The 27770-nt window shown below is 45.3% G+C and overlaps 1 protein-coding gene across 3 annotated transcripts in view; it reads left to right on the top strand.

Moving 5' to 3' along the window:
• Positions 1 to 27770, top strand: part of scube1 (signal peptide, CUB domain, EGF-like 1) — a 236338-nt gene that overhangs the window by 177357 nt on the left and 31211 nt on the right. For 2 of the 3 annotated variants that reach the window (XM_051953882.1, XM_051953875.1), the window contains 4 exons: positions 20765 to 20887; positions 24968 to 25084; positions 26464 to 26586; positions 26740 to 26859. In XM_051953882.1, the coding sequence (XP_051809842.1) occupies positions 20765 to 20887; positions 24968 to 25084; positions 26464 to 26586; positions 26740 to 26859 (483 nt within the window). Of the gene's footprint in view, positions 1 to 10669; positions 11273 to 20764; positions 20888 to 24967; positions 25085 to 26463; positions 26587 to 26739; positions 26860 to 27770 lie in introns of those variants that run through there. The other variant, XM_051953891.1, reaches the window with a different exon arrangement.

Raw genomic sequence — 27770 nt, 5'->3', positions numbered from 1 at the left:
TTGTGTCCGGAGTTTCCGTTTGTTTTATGTATCATTGTTTAACAAAGCTTAAATGTGTTAGTCTACTTCGATACTATAATGTTAGTATGACGCGATATGAAAATTTATTCATGAGCTCCGCCTTCCTCTCATAGACCCCCATGTTATTCCAAAAAGCGCCGGTCGGCAGCTAGCCAATCAAGTTCGAGCTTCCGCTTTGTCATGCTGTCAATCAACGGTTACGCGCACAGCAAGCACGACCATGCAGAGGTGCGCCAGCTATTATCAAAACTATATAGAATATTATCAAAGTCAGAAGATATAATCTTTCTTCCTACATCAAAACGGGAAGCTGACCTATCCAGTAACCTTAATCAAAATGCATGGTCACAAATATGTTTAAATACCTTTAAAATGACAAAGAACTCAAATATGCAACTTATACAATTTAAAATTCTGCACAGAATTCATTATACAGGACAAAGGATGTTCAGGATGAGTCTGTCCCATTCGGATATTTGCTCACACTGCAGTGATAACATGACTGACAGTTACCTCCATGCCATGTGGTCCTGCGCACCTGTGCAAAGGTTCTGGCTTGAGGTATGTGAAGACCTGTCATTATGGTTTAAATGCAACATTGCTGCAAGTCCCACACTGTGCCTATTAGGTGACCTAGTTGAAATCAACCTAGGATCTAACTCTGTATGTTTGTTCTCACCAGCTTATGCATCGCAAAGAAAACTATCCTTATAAATTGGAAAGCCAAAAACAATCTGAACAATAAGCAGTTTAGGAATCTCTTATTAGACTACATCAGCTTTGAGACAATGTCTGCAGGTTCAAAGGATCAGTTAGCTGATTTTCGTTCCCTCTGGTCCCCTGTGATCAGTTCCATCACTTAATGTAAGGGGTGAATTGGGGCCTCGCCACTTTGGCGGTCGGATGTTGGTGTAGGGGGCCAGGAGACTACGGGTGCTTGGTGCTGTCTTGGAGTGGGGATCTGGGCTCCCACGCTGGGGGGGCGGCTTCGTGCTTGGTCTGGTCTGGGGTCGTGGTGGGGGCGGCGGTTGGGGCTCTCTGGCGGCGGTGGGGTTGGGTTGCCGGGGGGGGCCTGGGCCGTTGGCTGCCGGCCCTCGGCCGGGTGGCCGGGGTGCAGGGCCCTGGCGTTGACCCCGCTCCCAGCACGGCTTAGCTACTACTCCCCAATTTTAATTGCAAACAACACAGATCTCACCAACACTCATGCGCAGGGGAAAATGGGGTTCTTCACATCCCCATTTTCTGGTCGCCGCCAGAGCGGGGCGGGAGGGGGTTGTATCCCGTGGGCGTGGGGTCTGTGGCTAGCTGCGGGCTGGGGGCCTGCTGGTCTTTAGCGGTGCGTGGCTGTCCGCATCTGGATGGGGGGGGGGGGGGGGGGGCGTGGATGGTGGTGGGGGCCGGCCTTGGGGCCCAGTTTTGTGGCCCGGTATCCCCCGGCCTTCTGGGGGTGCCCTCGTGGGGCACTATGGGTGGGTGAGTGAGTAAATGATTATGGATGTTATGGGGGGGTTGCAGGGGGGGCCCTGGTGGGTGGTGGGGGAGGAGAGGGGGCAGTGGTGGTGGTGTTGGTGGGGGTGGGTGGTGCCCTGGATCTTAGGCTGCGACGGGGGCACTGGCCCATGCCGGGTGGCCGTCTGGGGTGGCCGGTTCCCCTGGTGATGTTGGCCCTCTGCCTGGGGGGGCGGGGGTTGCCTTTTGGATGCCTGGGGCCTGGGGTCCTGGGCTGGGTCCGCCCTGGGCCTCCGGCCCCTGGCGGGGTCGGCGGCCGCCAGTCTTGGTCGCCTGGGGCCCGGCCCCGCTGGACACTGGGGGTCCTGGCTAGGTTCTCCCTCTGCCCCCTTCCGGGTTTTTTTTTCTTTCCTCTCTCTTTGTTTCCCTGTCAGGTCCGGCAAATTTATGTATATTTAACTAATCAACAAGTATTCAAACTAAATAAATTACTGAACATTATCAAGGGGAATCTTATACTTATAAACTCCCCTTGGAAAAGCAAGGGGAATATAGTGAAAATATAGTGATTGTATGTCTTTGTAATTCATTTTCACTTACTTAGCACTAAATATGATATCATGAAACCTCCCAAGTGACTTATTGACAGCTCATCCTAAACCATCCTTTTATAAAGAAGCTTATGCTGTACATATCTTAAAATTTGAATCCCCACAACTTGATGAACTCCTTTGATTTAGGTTGCCACTCTTTGGCCAGTCACTACAACTTCACCATGACTGCTCATGACTAAAAATCGACACTGTCTAGTAAAAAAGAAAATAGTCGCCACCTGGATTTAACTAAGCAAATAGGTAAGAGCCTTCCATTGGATAATTATTGCAGGACTGCAACAGCTTATTTAGCCCTCGCTGATGCAGGGAGGAGCTTCTCATTTCTTAAACAATCATGTTGGAAGACATATCCTGTGGTCATGGAAAGGATGTTAATGTTAATCTGTCTCAGAAGGGTCGAATTATTGGTTTGCATCAAGCAAAGAAAACAACTTATGTAGCCGCAAGGGGACACAAGCCAGTGTGTTATTGTGCCGGTCCCAAGCCCGGATAAATACAGAGGGTTATGTCAGGAAGGGCATCCGACGTAAAACTTTGGCCAAATCAAACATGCAAATCAAATGTATGACTTCCATACCGGATTGGTCGAGGCCCGGGTTAACAACGACCGCCATCGGTGCTGTCGACCTACAGGGTGCCGGTGGAAAATGGATGACTGTTGGTCGAAGAAGGAGGGGAGGAAGGTGTGTTCGTAGGAAGAGAGAGAAGAGGAACACCAAGAGTCTAAGACTGAGAGTAGGGACTTTGAATGTTGGAACTATGACAGGAAAAGGTAGAGAGCTGGTTGACATGATGCAGAGAAGGATGGTGGACATACTGTGTGTCCAGGAGACCAGGTGGAAAGGTAGTAAAGCTAGAAGTTTAGGAGCAGGGTTCAAGTTGTTCTATCATGGTGTAGATACGAAGAGAAATGGAGTAGGAGTTATCTTGAAGGAGGAGTTTGTTAGGAATGTCCTGGAGGTAAAAAGAGTGTCAGATCAAGTGATGAGCATGAAGCTAGAAATCGAAGGTGTGATGTTCAATGTTGTTAGTGGGTATGCTCCACAGGTAGGATGTGAGCGGGAGGAGAAGGAGAAATTCTGGTTGGACCTTGATGAAGTGATGCAGAGCATCCCTAGAAGTGAGAGAGTTGTCATTGGTGCAGACGTCAATGGACATGTTGGTGCAGGAAACAGAGATGATGATGAGGTCATGGGCAGGTTTGGTATCCAGGAGAGGAACACAGAAGGACAGATGGTGGTTGACTTTGCAAAAAGGATGGAAATGGCTGTAGTGAATACTTTCTTCCAGAAGAGGCAGGAACATAGGGTGACCTATAAGAGTGGAGATAGGAGCACACAGGTAGACTACATTTTGTGTAGACGGTGTAATGTGAAGGAGATCAGTGACTGCAAAGTAGTGGCAGGTGAGAGTGTAGCCAGACAACATAGGATGGGGGTGTGTAGGATGACCCTGGTGGTGAAGAAGATGAAGAGGGCAAAGGCAGAGCAGAAGACCAAATGGTGGAAGCTGAAAAAGGAAGATTGTTGTATGACTTTCAGGAAAGAGTTGAGACAGGCTTTGGATGGTCAGAAGGTGCTTCCAGATGACTGGACAACTACAGCAAATGTGATCAGGGAGACAGGTTGGAGAGTACTTGGTGTGTCATCTGGTAGGAAAGGAGATAAGGAGACTTGGTGGTGGAATGAGGAGGTACAGGAGTAGATCCTGAGAAAGAGGTTAGCTAAGAAGAAGTGGGACACTGATAGGACTGAAGAGAGTAGACAGGAGTACAGGGAGATGAAGCGTAAGGTGAAAGTAGAGGTGGCAAAGGCCAGGCAAGGCAGAGAGACAGAGATGGGAAGGACGTGCAGCAGGTTAGGGTGATAAAGGATAAGGATGGAAGTGTGTTGACAGATGCCAGTAGTGTGATGGGAAGATGGAAAGAGTACTTTGAAGAGTTGATGAATGAGGAAAATGAGAGAGAACGAAGAATAGAAGAGGTGACTGTCGTGGACCAGGAAGTAGCAAAGATTAGTAAGGATGAAGTGAGGAGGGCATTGAAGAGGATGAAGAGTGGAAAGGCACTTGGTCCTGATGATATACCTGTGGAGGTATGGAAGTGTCTTGGAGTGGTAGCAGTAGAGTTTCTGGCTGGGTTGTTCAACAGGATCTTAGATAGTGAGAAGATGCCCGAGGAATGGAGGAGAAGTGTGCTGGTGCCCATCTTTAAGAACAAGAGAGAGGTGCAGAGTTGTGGCAACTACAGAGGAATAAAGCTGATGAGCCACACGATGAAGCTATGGGAAAGAGTAGTTGAAGCTTGGTCAAGGGCAGAGGTGAACATCTGTGAGCAGCAGTATGGTTTCATGCCAAGAAAGAGTACAACAGATGCAATATTTGCTTTGAGGATGTTGATAGAGAAGTACAGAGAAGGCCAGAAGGAGCTGCATTGTGTCTTTGTAGATCTGGAGAAAGCTTACGTCAGGGTGCCCAGAGAGGAACTGTGGTTTTGTATGAGGAAGTCTGGAGTGACAGAGAAGTATGTTAGAGTGGTGCAGGACATGTATAAGGACTGTAAGACAGTGGTGAGGTGTGCTGTAGGTGTGACAGAGGAGTTCAAGGTGGAGGTGGAATTACATCAGGGATCAGCTCTGAGCCCCTTCTTGTTTGCTATGGTGATGGACAGGATGACAGACAAGGTTAGACAGGAGTCTCCATGGACTATGATGTTTGCAGATGACATTGTGATCTGTGGTGAGAGCAGGGAACAAGTGGAGGAGAAGCTTAGAGGCGTGGAGGTTTGCCCTGGAAAGGAGAGGAATGAAGATTAGCCGCAGCAAGATGGAGTATCTGTGTGTGAATGAGAGGGATCCAAGTGGAAGAGTGAGGTTACAGGGAGACGAGATCAAGAAGGTGGAGGATTTTAAGTACTTAGGGTCAACAGTCCAGAGCAATGGAGAGTGTGGAAAAGAGGTGAAGAAGCGTGTACAGGCAGGCTGGAATGGCTGGAGAAAAGTGTCAGGTGTGATGTGTGATAGAAGAGTTTCAGCTAAAATGAAAGGAAAGGTTTACAAAACTGTGGTGAGACCAGCCATGTTGTTTGGTCTGAAGACAGTGCCCCTGAGGAAAAGACAGGAGGCAGAGCTGGAGGTAGCAGAACTGAAGATGCTGAGGTTCTCTTTGGGAGTGACCAGGATGGATAGGAACAGGTCAGCTGATACCTGAAGATACTGAATGAGCAGGTCTTTACATCAATGGAGTTTTTCTTCTCTGATGGTATGGGCATGTTCCAAGATGACGATGATAGGATTAATGGGGCTCACATTGAGAATGAGTGGATCAGGGAGCATGAGCTGGATTGTCCTCCACAGAGTCCAGACCTCAGCCCCACTGAGAATCTTTGGGATGTTCTGGAGAAGTCTTTCCACAGTGGTCCAACTCCCATCATCAGTATAAGAGCTTGGTGAAAAATTTATGCAACTCTGGACAGAAATAAATACTGTAACATTGCAGAAGCTTATAGAAACTATGCCACAGAAAATAAGTGTCATACTGAAAGCTAAAGATGGTCCAACAAAATATTAGAATGTGCAACTTTTTTTTTGTTCAGGCAGTGTATTTTGGACCTCATCTTTTATTTATCCAATACTTTGTTTCTGTTTAAAATGAGCATTAAAGTCTCATTTACGCATTGCACAAAGTGGGTAAAAGACATTTGGAAGCCTATTGATTCCTCTTTCTCCTCTCTCTAAACTTTATCATTTCAAGATGTGTGGAGGCTTAATGTATTTATTTAAGCTCAAAGCTTATTTAAGCTCCATTAAGGGTAATTATATACTGAGTTATAAGGCTCAGTCATCCCCAGAGTGGCCATTAAGTGTGGGTAGATGCTGTGGTTCTGCCAGTGTTTGCAGCTGCCAGAGTAATTATGAAACTGTGTCTGTCTGTGTTGGGTAGACCCGGGGTGGTATCCACTGATTTTACATAGGCACTAGAGCGGAGACGACGTGGGCAGAGAAGGAATGTTGAGGAATGGTGTGTGTTTGTGTACATGTTTTACTTGCCAACATGCCGGAGAGAATCCAGGTTTCATCACTCCAGAAGCTTTTCTTCTTCAGATTTCAGTGCCGTTCTTTTCTAAATTGATTACTCAAAATTACCCAGATTCAGAAAATCATGATGTCAAGTTTTCCAGGAAATATCTTGCCTTTTGTAGTCCGAGGATTGACAAGTGTGCCAGTAGACTGTGACCTGAAGGGAGAAAGGCAGCCATCCCTCCTGCTGTCTCACAGATACAGATCAGCCCCACGAGAACAGGGAAATGACTGATTGATCTGAAATCTTTTGAGATCGCCGGCGCTGCAGGTTAGGCATAAAACAGAGCATGGGAGGAAACGCACTGTAGTTAAATTAAAAACAAAACTAAATAAGACCATGAGAAAGAGGAGTTAAAAGATCAAAATCTCGAAATTCAAGAGTATAACAGCAGTGAGGGAAAAGAAAGTAAAAAGATGAAAGCAGAGTAAATACGCCGTTCCTCTATGACATCATATGTAGGATGTTAGACAGACGAAATTTGTACTCAAATGCCCTAACCTGTCCCACTCTCCTTAAAAAAGCCCCTGAGCCTCATTCTCTTCCATTCAGCCATGGGGAAATCCGTTTTAGCTGAGCCAGATGGAGGGACAATCCCTTTAAAAGGCCGCTGACAGGGCACAGCAGGACAGAGAGTTTACTACATTTTTACAGCGGTGTTCAGCCAACTCGTTGTGGATTCCTGTCTCAGCTCCATATTTAGATGAAGAGTTCATTCAGCAGAATCTCCCTGAGGATACAGAGTGAGATGATCAGGCCAGGGAGGCCTGAGTCTACCCTGATGGAAAAACACAGTAGCTGAGTTTCTGGCTGTTTTATAAGGGCTCCTATCACGCTACTCTTCGGGCGGTTTGAATGTGTGTGTTGACTGGACCTTTCTGTGCTCCTGCCACCTCATATTGACCCTGTTAATAGCTGAACTGATCAAGCTACACAAATCTACGTACTTTTAAAATATTTTCTTATGTACAATGTTCATATAACTGTGCAAGTCAAGATTTATTATATGCTTCGTCTTGTCATGAATTCAGTGATGGGCAAGAACAGATTACTGGTTTCCTCACAACACCAAAATCCATCAAAATCCTGTTTATTGGATAGGATGGAACTTGTCACCTTGGTTACTGAAAAAACGGAGGAGAAGCTTCAAACATGTTGTGAAAGGGTTGTATTTTAGCCAAAACCATAACGTTCTCGGGTATAGCCTGGTAGTTTTGCTGCCTCAACCTGGCTAAACAGCAAGTGAAAATGAAACTTGGGATATATAACATGGGGCAAGTGATACAAAACATACACTACCTGTCAAAAGCACCCCAAAACACTCCAATTTATCTGTGTTTTTATTGGAAATTATGCATGTTAATGTCTAATTGTACTCTCAAATGAAAGTATAGAACAAATAAACTTTAAAAAGAACACATTTAGAATCCAAAATGTATTCTAAACTTTTGACTCATCAAAGTACTGTCTCTGGCAGATATAACAGCTGAACACACTCATTCTTTCCACAATGGAAATCAAATATTCTTCAGAAAGTTCTTCCCATCTCTGTAGCAGAAGTTTCCATAAATGTGTGGTTCTTGTAGGTTCTTTGCTTTCACTCTTATGTCCAGTCCATCCCAAACCAGCTCCATGGGGTTTAAGTCTGGAGACTGTGCTGTCACTCCATGTTTTCAAGCTCACCATCTGGTTCTTTTTTCCTGAGGTACTTCTGGCATAGCTTGGACTGATGTTTTGGGTCATTATCTTGCTGTATGATGAATCTCTGACCAACTAGGAACATACCAGAGGGTACTGCATGGTGCTGAGGAAATGTTGAAACTGAGACTCGTTTCAACATTTCCACATCGGGGATAATTTCTGTTTATAGGTAATGAATGAAGTTATTGCTGTTGATTCATTATTGGTGAGTCTCATTAGTCAGAGTTGTTAGCATCTTCATTGCAATAAACATTTGTTTTGATGCACATCTGGGTTTGTGACAGATATGAATTTGTGTAGTTATGTTAATGAGACAGAACTTGCTATACTTCAAAGTTGTTTTGTGGTTTCGGCAGCAAACACTGTCTTGTATTTTGGGTAATGTTTCCGGTCAAATATTGGTGCTGGTATGCGATAAAAGCTTTACCCAAATTGATTCATACAACCTGGAACCTGAAGGTCAGAATCTTGCAACTCAGGCTTTTGTTGCTTTGAAGGTGATACAGAAATGTTACAAGGTCCAACTTAGTAAGAATATATACTCAACTTTTTTGAAAAAGTGATCATTCAGACATGAAACCAATATGTTCTTACATTAATAGAAAGGAGCGAAATGGAAAGGAATGTCTGAAAGGGGCTCAAGAATAATGGTTCATTGAATCACAGACTCTTGGGTGAAAGTCCTGTCTGGCTTTTCCTCTAACTTTATAATGTTCAATTTGTGACTCTTTCAAAGAGGAAACGTTTCCTACTATGTCATCGTCTTCCCGTTGGGAGAGAAAATGCATTTCTGTTCTGTTGTGTAGGAATATCATTTTTGTGAGATAAGTTTGTGGTTATTGTAGTCATGATGAAAATGGCATCATTCAAGATATTGTTGCCCAGAGTGACTGTTTACCAAATTATTAGTGTAACAACTGAGCTGGGAATGGTTTTCTAGCTTTTAACTTTATGCACAGTCCATAAAGACATCAAGAATTGGAAATTCTTAAAGGTAACGTATTACACACGTGGACAAAATTGTTGGTACCCCTCAGTTAAAGAAGGAAAAACCCACAATTCTCACTGAAATCACTTGAAACTCACAAAAGTAACAATAAATAAAAATTTATTGAAAATTAAATAATCAAAAACAGCCATTACTTTTGAATTGTTGATTAACATAATTATTTAAAAAAACAAACTAATGAAACAGGCCTGGACAAAAATGATGGTACCTCTATAAAAGATTGAAAACTATTTGACCAGAGTGACATGATTAACTCAGGTGTGTCATTTAATTGACATCACAGGTGTTTCCAAACTCATAATCAGTCAGTCTGCCTATTTAAAGGGAGACAAGTAGTCACCCTGCTGTTTGGTGAAAAGGTGTGTACCACACTGAACATGGACAACAGAAAGCGAAGGAGAGAATTGTCCCAGGACATCCGAAAAAAAATGATAGACAAACATCTTAAAGGTAAAGGCTATAAGACCATCTCTAAACAGCTTGAAGTTCCTGTGACAACAGTGGCTCATATTATTCAGAAGTTCAAGACCCACGGGACAGTAGCCAACCTCCCTGGACGTGGCCGCAAGAGGAAAATTGATGACAAATTGAAGAGACGGATCGTTGGAATTGTATCCAAAGAGCCCAGAGCAACCTCCAAAGAAATTAAAGGTGAACTCCAAGGCCAAGGCACATCAGTGTCAGATCGCACCATTCGTCGTTGTTTGAGCCAAAGTGGACTTCATGGGAGACGACCAAGGAGGACACCACTGCTGAAAAAAACTCATAAAAAAGCCAGACTGGAATTTGCAAAAATGCATGTTGACAAGCCACAAAACTTCTGGGAGAATGTCCTTTGGACAGATGAGACCAAACTGGAGCTTTTTGGTAAGGCACATCAACTCTATGTTCATAGACTCAAAAACCAAGCATACGAAGAAAAGAACACTGTCCCTACGGTGAAACATGGAGGAGGCTCAGTAATGTTTTGGGGCTGCTTTGCTGCATCTGGCACAGGGTGTCTTGAAAGTGTGCAAGGTACGATGAAATCTGAAGACTATCAAGGCATTCTGGAGAGAAATGTGCTGCCTAGTGTCAGAAAGCTTGGTCTCAGTCGCAGGTCATGGGTCTTCCAACAGGACAACGATCCAAAACACACAGCCAAAAACACCCAAGAATGGCTGAGAGAAAAGCGTTGGACTATTCTAAAGTGGCCTTCTATGAGCCCAGATCTGAATCCCATTGAACATATGTGGAAGGAGCTGAAACATGCCATTTGGAGCAGACACCCATCAAACCTGAGACAACTGGAGCTGTTTGCTCATGAGGAGTGGGCCAAAATACCTGTTGACAGCTGCAGAACGCTCATTGACAAATACAGAAATCGTTTCATTGCAGTGATTGCCTCAAAAGGTTGTGCAACAAAATATTAAGTTATGGGTACCATCATTTTTGTCCAGCCCTATTTCATTAGTTTGTTTTTTTTAATAATTATGTTAATCAACAATTCAAAAGTGATGGCTGATTTTGATTATTTAATTTTCAATAAATTTTTATTTATTGTTACTTTTGTGAGTTTCAAGTGATTTCAGTGAGAATTGTGGGTTTTTCCTTCTTTAACTGAGGGGTACCAACAATTTTGTCCACGTGTGTATGCTATTTTTCAGTCATGTCATATAGGTCTCAGAAGCCCAAAAACATAGTATTTAAGGTTGTTCGCCCCAAAATCATCCTTTGTTCGGAGTTTAAGCGGTCGAAAAAGTCACTCTCACCAGTCCTGCTGAGAACAGGCTGTTTCTGGGTCTGCTTCCAGGTATGCAAATGAACGCATCTGTCCACGCCCACTCCCCCTCCCCTCTCTGGGAGAGGACGCGGCTTACAAGCTGTCACCGAGGGACTGAGCCGCCTCCTGGGAGCAAACCCGAGAGGAAAAGAGAAGGCCAGCTGAGAGTTCGCTCCCGTAATCCCCGACAGCTCCGCCACACCAAGACCCGCCGCCCCTTAACGAAACGGTGGGCCGCCACAGGCGGCGAAGCCGACGCCGCAGCAGCCGCTAGCAGCAGAGATGCTCCGGCAGCCAGCCGCCGGCCACCACCAGCCCAGAGCGGGGAGTCGCCACCAGCCGGGAGCGGGGAGCCGCCTGGCACCGCTGCCGCTAGCAGCAGAGATGCTCCGGCAGCCAGCCGCCGGCCACCACCAGCCCAGAACGGGGAGCCGCCACCAGCCGAGAGCGGGGAGCCGCCCGGCGCCGCTGCCGCCGCTCTCCTGACAGATGCTACCGGTGCCATGAGCCTGGTCACTTCGCACAAGACTGCCCAGCGCCCGCACCGAGAAGCCGAGCTCCGGGAAACGAGAGAAGAGTGGCGCTGTGAGGGAACCGCCACTCCAGAACCCCCTCCCTCACCCAGGACGATGCACACCGGTAGGACAGTGCGGCCGTGCCGGGCGGGGGGGGGGGGGCACAGTCAGGAGGAGGAGTTAAATCCGCTTATTTCGTCATAAGCGGACCCAACCCAGACTCAGCCGTTTGAGCAGGCATATTCACAAAATGTGGTGTACCAAGGCAACGAGGAAACAGACAGTTTTCAAATTCGAACCTCATTATGAGCTACTGCAACACACACTACTATAAGAAAACTTTCACAAAGTGAGATTTGCATAATATGTCCCCTTTAAGATAAGAGTAGTAACTGTCATAGTAACCCTTTTGGGCCACGAGGGTATTTTATATTTGTCAGGGCCTCCTCCTCATCCTTGTTCCTACCTGGCATCCCATAACCTTTCTCCCACCTTTCACTTCTCCTCCTCATCTTCCTCAGTCTCACTTTCTCCCTCTAGATCGGTTCCAGGTGGTGCGCATCCCCGCGACTGCCTCCACTCTGCAATCATCCCGGTTTTGGTCTTCAGGCAGCTGATCGGCATTCCATTGATCACACACCTCGGCAATAAAGCACCGTCTCATCCTCCCAGACTCCGCCAGATTGTTGAACTTGATTCTCTAGTCAGTTCCGTCTAGCCGCGTTAGCACATTCTCAAGTGCATAGTTTAGTGTCTAACGTTTTCTCTCTGTTCTCCTCTCCCAGAGGACTCCGCTGCCTGGACCACTCCTGCCCAACCTGTCTCCTTGCTTCTGCTTTGGATCCCTGTTGGCTCTGCGTCCCTCCTGGTTTCCCCCTCCTCTTCGGCCCCCTCCTGCTCAGTTGGTGCTTCTGCCCCTCCTGTCTCGGACTCTGCCGGCACCGAATCCCCTCCGGTTCCCCTCCTGTGGTCCTCCTCGGCCCCTCTTGGACCAAACGCCTGGCTCCGGCTCCCCCGCTCTGGTCCTCTGGGTTTCCCTCCAAGAAAGATCCTCCTGTCTGTGAAATAAAGTGAACCAGTCTTGCCATGCCAGCCACGTGTTCTCTGCTCGAGTTCTTCACCCGGTCTGTGACAGAACAATCTGGCCAAACCATGAACTTGGAGAACACACGGCTGGAACCAGCCCACACCCCTCCCTCCACGACTCGGCCAAGGGGGACGCGGGGACGCCGGAGCCATCAATCCAGAGGTGGGTCCCAGTCTCTCCGGTCCTCCACCAAACCAATCCGCCCTGGAGAGGATTGGGGGCCACCATACGAACGAGGCTCCGCCGATACGACTGTCTGGTGTCGTACTCCGCCCGACCACCTGTCCGTCAGCTGCAGGAGGGGAGGAGCGTCCGGAATTCCTGGGCCCGGAGATCTCCGACATCCCATTCCTAGTTAAAGCCGTCACCGCTGCCCTGGAGCGGATAAGCGCCGTTCTGCTGAAAGTATGAGACAGAGAGACCGCCACCACTGCTATGGAGGAGGTTCGGGTGGCCACTGGCCAGATGAAGGGACTATTCGCATATGCGGCGTGTGATAAGATCCAAGACATAACAGTGGATCCTGCGGCATGGCGGGCCGCCACTTTGGGGCTGGAAGCTCTGAATGCGGCAGTGATGACGTTGGAGATCTCGGTCATCCTCCACCCAGTGCGGCCGGGTGAGATGAGAGAATTCCAACCCAGTGAAGAACCTGCCTACTATGTGAACCCCGTTTCTCCGTTGCCAGCAGATCCGCCAGTCAGAAGGCCTAGTGATACGAATCCTGTGTCTCCGCCACCAGTAGATCCACCAGCCAGCCGGCTCAGTGTTATGAACCCTATTTGTCCGCCACCAGTCGATCCGCCAGCCTGCCGGCCCAGTATTACAAACCCTGTTTTTCCGCCATCAGGAAATCCACCTGCCAGTCGAGCTACCAATAGACGACGCCTGGCGCGGCAACGCCGCACTCTGCCCAGACCGAAGAGCCCCGATGCCTCGGGAAGAACCACTGCTCTGTCTACTTACCCTGGAGCGGCCAAGGCTCCACCAGACGCCATTGAAGGGGGCAATTCGCGACGCCCTGGCCCCTCTGGAGTCGACACTTCCCCTGCAGCCGCAGGGAAACCCAGTGAGCCCCTCCAGCTAGGGTCGAAGAGGAACAGACTCCACGAGCCTCATTCAGAAGCTTCAACGACCAGAGAACCCGGAGGACAGATTTGGAAGGCTCCCCGACTCGGAAGGAAACGGAGGACAACCGCACCACCTGAGATGGCTCCATCAGGCCTGACCCGGCCCTCGGGGAACCCGCTATAATAACTCCGCTCCTGGAGGACCTACTCAAGACCAGCCCCCAGCGGACCCATCGGACGTAGCCTTCCTTCCGAAGGACCCCGAGGAACCGCCAGACCAGATCCTGCCGCGGATGGAAACCTCGAACCAAGCACCGTCCCCGATGGACCCCCCGGAACCTGCTCTGCCTGTGACGGACCTCCTGGAACTTGCTCTGCCTGTGGTGGACCTCCTGGAACCTGCTCTGCCTATGTCGAACCCTCTGGACCCTGCTCTGCCTATATCGGACTTCCCGGATCCTGCTCTGCCTATGTCGAACCCTCCAGACCCTGCTCTGCCTATGTCGGACCTCCCGGATACTGCTCTGCCTATGTCGGACCCTCCGGACCCTGCTCTGCCTATGTCGGACCCTCCGGATCCTGCTCTGCCTATGACAGACCTCCCGAACTCAACACGGCCTTGGGAGAATCCACCGGACCCTGCCTTGCCTACAAAGGACCTTGCTCTGCCCATGACGGGACTCTTGGATCTAACTCAGCCACAGGAGGATCCACCGGACCCAGTTCTGCTCATGACGGACCCCCCGGACCGAACTCTGCCACGGGAGGATCCACCGGACCCAGTTCTGCCCACGACGGACCCCTCGGACTTAACTCTGCCTCAGGAGGATCCTCAGGACCTAATTCCACCCACGATGGACCTTTCGGACCGAGCTCAGCCATTGGAGGACCCACCCGAACTAACTCGACCTACGGAGGATCCATCGAACCCAACTCTGTCTCTGGAGGTTTCACCAGGACCGATTCCGTCCCCAAGGGACCCACCGGCACCAGCTCTGCCTCCGAGGGACCGCTCAGCTCTGGTCCACCCTCCGGAGGACCCCCGGACCCCGATACGGATTCTAAGACGGACCCGGATGCCAACCCTGTACACGGAAAGAGTCTCAGTCTCAGTTCTGCCTCCGTTCCGACGCTCCGAGTGGGCCCCAGGACGCCATTCACCTGTCTCGCCTCCTCCTCAGCCCCCGAAGGAATTCTGCCGCGGCTGTCGACCATTCCGACAGAAGCGCCGCCACCTGGCGGTGTTGCAGCAGCTCTCCCGGACCTCCACAGAACCTCTTCTCCACCGGCCAGGGCCTCGACCCTCAGCCAGATTCGCGGAAGAGACCCACCGTCGTCGATCCGCCGGTCGACCAACGACCAGAACCTGGGAGGAACCCACCCGCCAACAAGGTCACGTTCACCCACCAGCCCGGACTACAGGAGGATCTCACGTCTCCCGTCTCTGCTTCATCTCCAAGTTAGACCTCCGGAGGACACACGTCATCGCCCGTCTCCAGTCTCCAGTCCAGCCGTCAGTCAGACCTCCTGAAGGCTCCCGTCATCAACGATCCTCGGTTCGGTCTCAAGTCAGACCTCCAGAAGACACACGTTGCTTCCCATCTCCAGTCCAGCCATCGGTCAGACCCCCGGAGAGACCCCGACGCCATTGGTCTCCAGTCCGGCCCCCAGTTAGCCCCCCAGAGGGCTCCCGTCACCACCGGCCCCCAGTCGGCCCCCCAGAAGAAGCAATTCATCGTCTGGATCCAATCCGCTCTCTGTCAGGACACCCTGAAACGGCCAGCTGTCTCCGGTCCAGGGCTGGTACTCCGGGGCGACCACCCGAACGCGTCTCCATCCGGACTCACCTGGCATCTATCCCGGGAGAATCCCGGCTTACAGACCACTGAGAACCCATCATGGAAGGATCCTCTTCACCTGATCGACCTCCAGAACACCCGACCCAGTTCCCTCCGACACTACTCCACCGCCTGGGATTGTTATTTCGGACATGCTCCTTGGGAGGGATGCAGTTCCTGCACCTGCCTCCAGAGGGACCCTCCAACCGTGCCATGGACACTCAACTCCAAGCCGCCTGGACCAGCAGTCGAACCCAGCCTACGACCAGAACCAGAAGCCGACCTCCTGGTCATCCAACTCCACTCCGTCCTCTGATGAGTCACCCTGCGAGACGTCCTCTGGTGCAGGACCACTGGCCTGTTCCTTCTCGGTCATCCCAGGGCCCGGACCGCCCCTCGGAATGATCCCGCCGATCCTCCCATCCCAGGTTCGCTCAGCCTCAGGACCTCCTCTTGGAACACAACCCTCGGCACCGAAGGTCTCCTCCAATGGGATCTGCAAATCGGCACGCGACCCGGTCGAGCCAAGACGACTCCTGCACTCTACTCTGACTCCACGACTCCCATATCACAGACCGGCCAAAGGGGCGCCAGGAGGCGCCATTGGGGGGGGGGGTACTGTCAGGGCCTCCTCTCATCCTTGTTCCTACCTGGCATCCCATAACCTTTCTCCCACCTTTCACTCCTCCTCCTCCTCATCTTCCTCAGTCTCGCTTTCTCCCTCTGGATTGGTTCCAGGTGGTGCGCGTCCCCGCGGCTGCCTCAACTCTGCAATCATTCCGGTTTTGGTCTTCAGGCAGCTGATCGGCATTCCATTGATCACACACCTCGGCAATGAAACACCGGCTCATCCTCCCAGACGCCGCCAGATTGTTGAACTTGATTCTCTAGTCAGTTCCGTCTAGCCGCGTTAGCACATTCTCAAGTGCATAGTTTAGTGTCTAATGTTTTCTCTCTGTTCTCCTCTCCCAGAGGACTCCGCTGCCTGGACCACTCCTGCCCAACCTGTCTCCTTGCTTCTGCTTTGGATCCCTGTCGGCTCTGCGTCCTTCCTGGTTTCCCTCTCCTCTTCGGCCCCCTCCTGCTCAGTTGGTGCTTCTGCCCCTCCTGTCTCGGACTCTGCCGGCACCGAATCCCATCCGGTTCCCCTCCTGTGGTCCTCCTCGGCCCCTCTTGGACCAAACGCCTGGCTCCGGCTCCCCCGCTCTGGTCCTCTGGGTTTCCCTCCAAGAAAGATCCTCCTGTCTGTGAAATAAAGTGAACCAGTCTTGCCATGCCAGCTATGTGTTCTCTGCTCGAGTTCTTCGCCCGGTCCGTGACAATATTACAGTTCATTAAAGTTGAATCTTATCTTACATGTCTTTTGAGCAGTTGTGGATCTACCAATATGAAGGGGGAAAAGCCATCATCAGCAAATTGAAGTGAAAATGTTTAATACTGATGTGTAAAAACTGTTAAACTGAAATGCTTTTCTTACACCTTAAGATATTGGTTTGACATGTGAAAGTCTGGTTGAATTACTTCCTCGATCCATCTACTAATTTTAACCTTCTCTGTGATCTTCCCATCTGCCTTTTTATCCTTCCTACTCTGCTTATGACCTCCATCCTTCTGTCACTCATTTATTTCCCTTTGTCAAATTGTTTTTCCTTCTGTTTCTTACTTTCTATCTTTTTTTTTTACATTCTTCTTCTCTTGTCTGGATTCTCTATTCCTCCTCCTTCCTCTCTCGTCATCCTCCTTCAGCTCTTCCTCTATTTCTCTGTGGTGTCTTGCTTGACCTATTCCTGGGCTCAAGGGCTTAGTTGTTAATCCCTCACAGTTTTCACCACTTAGGGCACCAATCAAAAAAGGCTTAGTCTGTATAATCTGCCAGACTATTGCCCTCTCTCTGCTTTTGCTCCTCCTCTCCTCTGCCTACCTGGTTCTCTTTCATCCTTTTCAGCCTGACCTCTTCTACCTCTCCTTTAGAAAACATGTTTTTACAGAGGCTAAAAAAAAGCTTGTATGTATTTCATAAATGATACACAGTGAGTAACAAGATGGATGAGGAAAGGAAATAAGGTTGGAGGCTTGGCAGTTGCCAGCAGGTTTGTGCCTTGGCCCTAATCATGATCCCTTTAGTGCAGTTGGGATATCTTTATTATTATTTAAAGATGGATGCCTCTGGATCTCTGCTCCACACCTCGATGAGAGCTCAGCTACCCAGGTTTTAGTCCAGTGGGATTCAGCAGACACTTTATCCCATGACCACTTACCTGGTTATTTGTTTGTCCTTACGACCGTCATGAGGGGTGTTTCCAGCATCATAACACCTGCTCACAGACTACTTTAGATTGAAGTAAGCTCTTCAGTCCAAGCTACTGCCAGTATGAGAGTTGTAATGATGGCTATGAATGAGGTATAAACCAGGCTTGAGGTGGACCACTGGGAAGACTATTCTCACCACTCCATCCTTGGCAATATCATCAATTTATTTTGAGAGACTCAAATGTGGTTTTAAGTGTTGCAAAAAGGATAACTGATGCAGAATTTTTCCAATGTAGCAAGCTGTCTCATGGTTTAGCTCAGTGTAAAGTAGAACCTTAGACTGTATATAAAAATGGATGTAGCCCATGTGAAAAAGACCTAACATGCATTCTTTCTAACAGTCAAGAGGGAGACTTCTCTGGCTGCAAAACAAAGTCTGATTTGAAAATTATCCTACTTCTCACTTGATTTGTTACCTTCGTAAACTTTGCCCTAATCAGTTTATGGTCTCAGATTTTCTAATACAGCATGGTGTTTGTTTTGTAAATGAAGGTCCCATTTAAAGGGAGAATAGATGATAAAGCAGTCATTACCATATTGATGATGCATTGTAGTCCACCCCACCCATTTCTTGTTATGTCTGCTTTCAAAAGACCAACATGGTGACAACAGCAAAATGCCAGACTTGAGGCTTCAAAACAGTAATCCACAAACCAATAGGTGGGATCAGTATGTCCATCTTTAGAAGACAGTCTGTGTAAAACACTGCATCTCACACTTTGAAACAATGTTTAGTTTTATCAGTCTTTCCCTAACCTGAATGATGTGCTGTGTCTTGCCTAAGCATAACTATAAGAAGCTTGATCATGCATTAGTTGCAATGAGCAGATGTTGTCAGGAAGACAAATCAAGCATTGTCAGAAAATGGTTTGCACAACACTGTGCAACTTGGCAGATATGTTCATTAATAATGAATCTGCATTATGTTCATGAATTTAGTCTCTAAAAACATACACTATTGCAAAGATAAAGAAGGCAGAGATGTGTATCAGCGTTACCTTTAGTCATTACTTTCCCCAATAATCTCTTATATTTTTTCCTTGGTGAAATAAAGATGATGGACTGGAGGTGCTGAAATGCTAGAGGGCGATCAGATATAAAGATTTTTTCCTTTTACTGACTGCCACCAACCCTTCAAATAGTCACGGAAGGAGCAGTAATAAGATAAGATAGACTTTATTAATCTCACAAAGGAGAAATTTAACATTACAGGGCTCTTAGAAACAAAAAACAGAGGAGTGCAAAAGTCACGAAAGTGCAAGAACAAGATAATAAATATTGCACATAATAACAACTAATAGACTTATTTCTCAATGATAGTCTCTGTATTTCCTTTGCCAGCAGTTAGACTCTATTAGTTCCAGTTAACTAGCGTGTCATGGGATGAGACAGGGGGATTCCTGTGAATAAGCCCAGAGGTAAACCTCTGCGTTGTCCACTAAAGCCCTCTTAAACAAGCATACAAGAAATGAATCGCTCCAGTTCATACACCACGATGAAACACTGCAGATCAGTTGGAAACATCAAAAAGTCAATTAAAAAAGACAACAAAAATGATGGAAGTTTGATGGCAGTTTTCAGTGCTGCCAAATCTGTTGCCTGAAGCACACTAAGAGCAACTTCCGTATCTGAATTTCTAATGCTATTATTGACCTTCCTGATGATAGATTGGAAAGATTTGACACATATTTATAAAGGTTTTTCTCTCTGTTGCATTTTAGTTTATTGACCTGATGCAGATTTAATCAGGCTGTTTGGCATCCAGGGAAGTGTTACTTTTATATTCTGCATTTATATCCTTAAGGTTTAACAGTTTCTCACCACATATTAGTTATATAGTGCAAGGACAATTTCATGTACAGTTAATATGCACAATGAAGAACATTTCAAATGGGCCGCTCTAAATCTTCTGTGCAGTCTTTACATCTACTGTACTGTGTAAATTATTTGGGCTTGAAAACTGCTGTGAAGTGATGGTGCTATGAACAATATTGCCTGAATAGTATTACTATATTAATTACTGTCCTACCAAGTGCAGCAAACAGAAAAAATAAATCAAATATTTTTTCTTATGATGCCCTTTTGCCTTTTACACAGCACCAGTTGCCCTTAGTTTTTCCAGGTTTTGACATTTAGGCTGTTCTGCCATTTTGGAGAACTAGTTCTTCTGTGGATTTAGTATCTTGTGTTTGGTGTCTCTCCATGTAATCCAGGTTCTGTGGGGGATCACACTGCAGGACTCCTTGTCCTAGTTGTGGATGATGATAATTATCTCTGACTAAGACTATATGTTTGGACTCGTTGTGCTGCAGAATGTGGTTTGAGATCCATCTAACCCTAGATGATGGTGTTGTGTGTTGGAAAAGAATCTGTAATAATCAGCATTTTCGGAGGTCACCAATTCTGTTCGCAAGTCCATTTGTAGAAATACAACCCCAGACCTGCATGAACCTCCAACGTGCCTACCTGTTTCTTGCAGGCGCACATATTAGAGCCAAATATTTTAATATTTGTGGATTCATCAGTCCAGGGCACTTGCTGCTGTTCATCTGCGGCCCAGCTCTTGTATTTTCTTGCACAGGTGAATTGCTTGGCTTTGTTTCCATATAAAAGGAATCATGTTTTGGCTGCAAGCCTCCATAAAGACCGCTTCTAACTACATTTCTCCAGACTGTACCACCATGGTTCAACTGGTTTCTGCCAGTTTCAAAGGAAAGTCAGCTTGATGTGCCTTTTGTCTACCAAGTGGCAGATTTTTTCATTTCGGCCGCCCACTGCTTTCCTAGTCCTCAACTGTTTCTTTGTGTTTTTGCAGGAATTTTTTAACAGCACATTCGGAAACACCTGTGTGCTGTGAAATGAATGCCTGTGTGAGATCCTGGTGTCTCCCAGATGACTACCATGTGTCTGTCATGCTGCTTTAGCATCCTGGCATGGTTTTGTTTTATATGAAAGGATAATGTATGAAATACAACATTTTCTATGGACAAACTAATTTATAACTATACAATAATACATCAAATGTTTCTGAGTAATATCTGAAGTGCCCAAAACTTTTGCACAGTCCTCTATGTCATAGACTCAATGTTATAACTAGTTTTAAGTCATTTTGCAAAATAAGATCTACTGGCACAGTGGCTGCTGATGTCGTTATAGGCTATGACAAGATCCTTCTGTTTATGTTTATGTTCAAAAATGCATCTGAAATGTGAGTCAGATGGACTCAAAAGAACATGCAAATCATAAGTTGAATTTCAACATTAAGTTTACTACTGCTTCTCACTTTTTATTCCTGTCATTTCTCCACTCAGACATCGATGAATGCCTGGAGAACAACGGAGGCTGTGATCACTACTGTCGAAACACAGTAGGTTCCTTCGAATGCAGCTGTCAAAAAGGCCATAAGCTTCTCACAGATGAACGGACATGTCAAGGTCAGTGACGATAGCTGTCAAGCACTTTTTTACCTAGTTAATTTTTCATTCAATCAGTCAGGCCTACATAGCACAGAATTTTGGGTCCTTTTGAATTTTATCTGATATATGTCAAGGACAGTTGTTAATTATTTACATGGCTGGATCTACAGGTACTGATGTCTTCTGTACTTGGTGAATTAAACTTTTACATCTACAGGAAACTGCTAGATTTAAGCACCTAAATCAGAAGAGCAGACATACTCTATCTGAAAAACTCAGCAACATACCCCATATTAATGTCTCTTTACTCATTTGTTATAATGATCCTTCAGAAAACAAAGCAAACTTTAGACTTGAAAATGTTTTAATAGGCGACTTTCCGCTGTAGGAACTTGGGCAGGCATGAGGTGACACAGATTTTAGAAGGAATGATTCCCTAATTGTCACTGTCAGTGAACATGTAGGAAATAGAGCATTTGATAGTTTGTTGTGCTAACTTATATGGTGGATTTTACATTGATTCCTACCCTACTTTAACATCAATAGGGCAGGAAAATGGTGCTTAATGTTCCCTGTCAGTTTAGTCAAACATTATTTGACTTTTCCAAGGTGAGCTAATCAGTTTGAGACCAGCACAGCAGCTTTTTTTTTTTTTTTAAATAGATAGATATTTTAGCCTCTTTTAGGGCTAACTGAGCTTTTACAGAAATGGTTCTTGCGTTCTTGATGTTGGAATGTATATGTGCTGTATGCTATATGAGGCTACTGTAGCCTGGCTAGATGTATACAAGAAAGTGAAGAAACAGAAAAAGAATAAATATGTACTGGGTAATCATAGGAGCTTCAGTAGAAATCAATTGGACTTCCCTTGTAGGTTATTGAAGAACACTACAGAATTTATAGTCGCTCTAGCTGAAGTGACTATAAATTCTGTAGTCGTCCAGTTAGAACTGAAGAAGCCTTATGGATGAAGGTGAAACGTCTTCAAGAACCCAAAAGAGAAGTCCAGTTGATTTTTACTGAAGCTCATATGATTACCATGACCTGGATGACTGAGCTCTACACAGACACATGGATTGGGTACTAATGCATAATATAAAAATACTTTAAACTAAAGACCACTTTATTTTGAAATGTGTGTTTCGTAATAACTAAGTTTTGTGTTTGATGGGGCACACTGTGATGGACACTGTGATCACTGACAAATAGAAAGGCAAACAGAAGATCATGGATGAATTGTTCTGGGGAGGGAAATTAATGTGTGACTGGAGCCCCAGACTGTGTTTGAGTCAGATGATAAAATCAGTCAGTTTGATATCTTGTTCAGTGCAGTGATACACTAGGTTCTGCCTCTGTATAATGAAAATATACACTTTAATCTAATCGATTTTATGCAGTTCTGGTACCAAGTTATTCTAATATTCCAGTGAAGTTACTTCTGGCCTTTTGAAATGTTTGTATTCCAATGTATGATTATTCATTTATTACGCACAGTCATCTTTCTGTGTAAAGATATAGGAGAGTTTGTCCCAGCAGCTGGATGTGCAGTGTACATTTAGAGGCTTCCTTGTCATAAGCAGTTTTCTTTGTACGACCAAAGGCAGATTCCTGCTTACAAGTTACAGCAAGTGAGACAAGAGAACAGGCAAATATTTAATGATTTTTATTAACAACAAAACCCTGAGGTGCTTCTATCCTGGGCCCAAAACCACCAGCCTGAAACAGTGTGAATACAGATACGTATATGTGTTGGATTAGCTGTGCACCCTTGGTAGTGCATTTGGAATCTTAATAATGTGGTGTTGAGTGTTGCTCACCACATCACAGCATCAGTGCCTATTTCTGACACACCTTTGCCATTGTATCATGGCTGCCAATAGCTGCCAGGTTTGTCCCATTCACTGACATCTGATGTGTTCAGCTTCAGCATGACCTTAAGATGAAATGTAATGTTTAATTTGTCAAGTCTTTGTGTGCCTATGAGCTTTTCCAGAAGAAATAGCTCCTGGTGATGCACTACATGCCAGTGTTAGAGTAGCTGCCAGAACTGGCTAAGTTACCTAAGCAGAAAGATTAATTGTTTGCCGTAGCTGCATAAGCAGTTTCCACAAATGATTCCTTCTATTCTAAATGTTTACAAAGACAAAGAGAATGTTGCCAGCAGGAAGATAAATGTCAATCGCTGTTGAAACACCTCATCAGGACCAAGTGTGTGTCTCACAGAAAAAAACATGTCAGAACACACACCAGAAACTAACATTTTTTAATAAATGTGTTCATTTTATATTTAACAGCTGTAGGCAACTCCTGTGTGCACAGTTGAGTTTATGTAAACTATGCTTGTGGGCTAACTCCAAACAGGCAAGCTATTCCTGAGTCCTCACATGGACATTTGCCTGGAGTATTTACCGAGCCAACATCCAGACCTTAACAACTTCCTCCGCATGACAAACTCCATTATAACATACCGTATTTTTAGCTTCTGTAAAGCCCCCTGGAACAGCCTGAAATAAACCAGGTGAGCTTGAGAAGCTGCCCTCCACTGCTGGTAGGTTGATAATATTTGTTACCGGACAAGTATACATAAACACATGCACAGACAGCCGTGCACACTCATACACATACTCACACAGATACTGACGTAACAGTGAATGCTAGCCGTCTTGCGTCAATTCTGTGAAGTTTTTCCGATCTGATTAGAAAGAGCTCTTGTCCTAGTTTAGTGTGGAACTCATGTGTTTACTATAATGTCGGCTGAGATTAATGAGATGGCTAATTTAGTCCTGGGTTCTTTCTGTTCGTAAATGAGTCATTAAGACTGCGATGTCTAAAAGCCACCCATCCCACTGACTGTTACTCCATAGACACAACAGAAGTGATTACACCCCTCTGCAATTTCATTTGAATGTAAAGAGATCCATTATTTTGTGAAACTACGTGAACTTTGACTCTTTGAAGAATATCAGTCATTCTATTGCTTTTAAGTTTAACATTAGGATGTTGTGTGAAATGAAAACTAACACTTAGATTTCTGAAAATAAAAATCAAACCCTACAGTAGAAAATCAACGGACCAAAATGTCCACATCTCTTGATTAATTTATTTTTACTGAGAATTACACTACTGTTCAAAAGTTTGAGGTCACCCAAGCTAGTTCATATTTTCCATGAAAACTCACATTTTTATCCATGTGCCAACATAACTGCACAAGGGTTTTCTAATCATCAAATAGCCTTTCAACACCATTAGCTAACACAATGTAGCATTAGAACACAGGAGTGATGGTTGCTGGAAATGTTCCTCTGTAACCCTATGGAGATATTCCATTAAAAACTAGCCGTTTCCAGCTAGAATAGTCATTTACCACATTAGCAATGTCTAGACAGGATTTATCATTCATTTAATGTTATCTTCATTGGGAAAAAAAAACTTTTCTTTCAAAAACAAAGATATTTCAAAGTGACCCCAAGTTTCTGAATGGTAGTGTACATTTTTTATTTTTTCAAAAATGTGTATATCCATCTTAATTTTTTGGTAACAGACTCAATCCTATTCAGCTGTTTTTGTTGGAGGGGCGGTATTGCTCGACGTTTCTCTTTCAAAGACTGCAAAGGTGTTCTGTTGGATTCAAGTCAGGCAGCATACCCGCCCAAGTCATAATTTTCCTTCCTTAGAAACTGTTGTGTGATTTTAGTAGTTTGCTTTCGATAGCTGACTAGTGAGAATATTTCGTCTTCTGCAGGGCTCATTGACTGGATAGACTGGGAGTCTTCTTGTCAGCCAGTATTTTGGTACATCCACAGACATTTATGGTGCCTTTTTTAAATATAACTTTGCCAACATCTTTTTTCTCATAGTGCTCCATATCATCACATTCCCACCTCCATCATTTGCTGTCAGGAGTATGCATTCACTGTGTGGTAGTACTGTGATGTGAAAATGGGAAAATCACTTTGAGTGAATGAAAAAAAGCAAATCCGATTGAGTTTGTTAAATCAGTGGGGATGATATTGGAATCTGTTCCATCAAATAGAGCTACAGTCTTGTTTTTTTTTTTTTTTTAATTTACCAATCATGGATCTCTTTGGTCTCCCACAGACATTGATGAGTGCTCCTTTGAGAGAACCTGTGACCACACCTGCATCAACTACCCTGGCAGTTTTGAGTGCTTGTGCAACAAAGGATACATCCTATACGGCCTCACTCACTGTGGAGGTGAGTTATTTCAATGTCGTGGCTGATCAGTGTCTATTCATTTGCCAGATTATCAGATCTATTTACCTTATCTACCTCATAAACTGCCAAAACTAATGCAGTCAAATACAGCAGTTCTGCAGTAAATCCTCTCTTCATGAAGGTTAGAATGTTGACACTGATGCTGTTGCTGTATGGAGATTTCAGAGAATGCAGTTTGTGGTGTCATTGAACTACGCTGTATTATTCAGAGAAGTGTTTCTGTGATTTGGCCAAATAAAAAAGAAACGCACTGTGATGGACAAGGATGGGAGGACAGAGACAGATAATGCCTCTGATGATCAGATTGTGAATAACGGAACCTGTGCTGTGATCAATAAGACACACAAGTCAAAACGCAATACACTTTAAAGTGTTACAGTAAGTCACATAGATAACACAAGACACATCTGGTTGTTTGCTTTTAAATACTGTAAGATTTATTTGAAAACACAAGACATACATCATTCAAGGAAATGTAATTATTTGATTTTTATTTGTATATTTTGAAATTGTAGAATAACTCAAAGCTGAAGACTTCCCTCAGGTAGATTTCATAAAATGAAGAAATCCAACAATAGCAATAAAGACGATAAGATCAAAGAAATGACAAAAAGAATATAATGAAAATAATAAAGATGCCTGATACCAGTAAGTTGCTTGAGACTACTTGCCAGCAGTGTAAACTCCAAAAGTTTGGGTACCCCAATGTTCAGATGTTTGCTTGCATATGTTGACCATTTTTATGAATAGCATAATTACAATTAATTAGTATAAGCCTTTACATAACACTATTTCAGAAACTTAAAAAAGGTCACTTAGTCACTATGTGACTTCATTTACAAATGTCCATATTTTTGAAAGATAAGCAATTTTTTTCAATGAAGATAACATTAAATGAATGATAAATCCAGTGTAGACATTGTTCATGTGGTAAATGACTATTCTAGCTGCAAACGGCTGATTTTTAATGGAATATCTCCATAGAGGTACAGAGGAACATTTCCAGCAACCATCACTCCTGTGTTCTAATGCTACATTGTGTTAGCTAATGGTGTTGAAAGGCTCACTGATGGTTAGAAAACCCTTGTGCAGTTCTGTTAGCACATGGATAAAAGTGTGAGTTTTCATGGAAAACATGAAAATGTCTGGGTGACCCCAAACTTTTGAATGGTAGTGTATGTGAAGACTCTCAAAGCATGACGGGTTTTCTTTTCTACTGTCTTCTTTGCCTCTTCCTAGGAGAATCACATGTATGACACAGACACCTTGATGACCATCGTCTGTGAGTTTCCTCTTAAAAATGAGACAGGGAAAATTGCACATACACTAACTATAATGTTGTGTTTTTTTTTTCTTAGATATCGATGAGTGCAGCATCAATAATGGGAGCTGTGAGCACGGCTGCATAAACACTCAGGGCAGCTATGAGTGTGTGTGTCCACCAGGACAGAAACTCCACTGGAACAAGAAAGACTGCATTGGTAAGCACCAGCTCGCTGTGTAAGTCTGCATTTGTGTGCATGTGCCCTTGTACGATGTACGAGGTGCGATACACCTCCACAGGCCTGAAATTAAAGCGTGTCTGTGTGTGTCCAGGTGGTTGTCATGGTGATGTGACTTTGTATATTCCTCAGAGGCGGTGAAGTGTCTGCCCAATGGGAAGCCAGTGCCCCGAGCCCAGCTGACCTGCACCAAGAGTGGAGGGGCTGAGGTCTGCTCGCTGTCCTGCCGCTCCAATGCCCTCTTCCTCGCTGGTACACACACACACACACACACACACACACACACACACACACACACACACACACACACACACACACAGACACATGTTTGTACTTCTATCTTAGTGAGGACATCCATAGGCGTAATGCATTTCCCAGAGCCTTACCCTAACCTTAACCATCACAACTGATTGCCTAACCCTAATCCTTACCCTAACCCTAACCAAACCTCAATTCATACCTGTTCTCTAAAAACAAGTCTTCACCCTCAAACATGGCTGTTTCAAAGTGAGGACCGGCCAAAATGTCCTCACTTTGTAAAAATGTCCTCACTTTGATAGTTAAATGCAGAAAATGGTACTCACCATGTAGCAAGTACAAGAACACACACACACACACACACACACACACACACACACACACACACACACACACACACACACACACACACACACACACACACACACACACACACACTCCATCCTGTTTCCATCATTTAAAGCTACTCCTAGCCTAACCCTAACCTTGCTGCAAAAGTTTGACAGATTTATATGAGTTGATCTTTGTGTTCAATAAACACAACAGGCTCATTTGATAATTCCAAAAAAACAAAAAGTTCTCTGCAAATATAGGTGAACATGAATGTATATCATTATTTATATCATATTTTGCTTCCTGATTTTCTTAGGGTGACTATTTGCAGGTTTATATAAACATGAACCACAAATCTACTTCTTCTGCAAATGTATTTATTTCAATGCTTTAAGTAATTTGCTGTGTAAAGGGGAAAACATTTTCCACTTACAGCTGTAAAATTCAGCTTCCATCATTGCCAACCAAGTGCATAACCAATAATGCAAATATGGAAGAAGAGTGAAGAAATGAGAAAAAGCAAGGCTTCAGCAGTGGACATTGTTTATTATTTTTTACCATAGAAGTCAACA

This window comes from Acanthochromis polyacanthus, chromosome 1 (assembly GCF_021347895.1).
Source record: "Acanthochromis polyacanthus isolate Apoly-LR-REF ecotype Palm Island chromosome 1, KAUST_Apoly_ChrSc, whole genome shotgun sequence".
In the NCBI taxonomy this organism is placed as follows: domain Eukaryota; kingdom Metazoa; phylum Chordata; class Actinopteri; family Pomacentridae; genus Acanthochromis; species Acanthochromis polyacanthus.
This window is presented reverse-complemented; position numbering and strand designations above follow the sequence as displayed.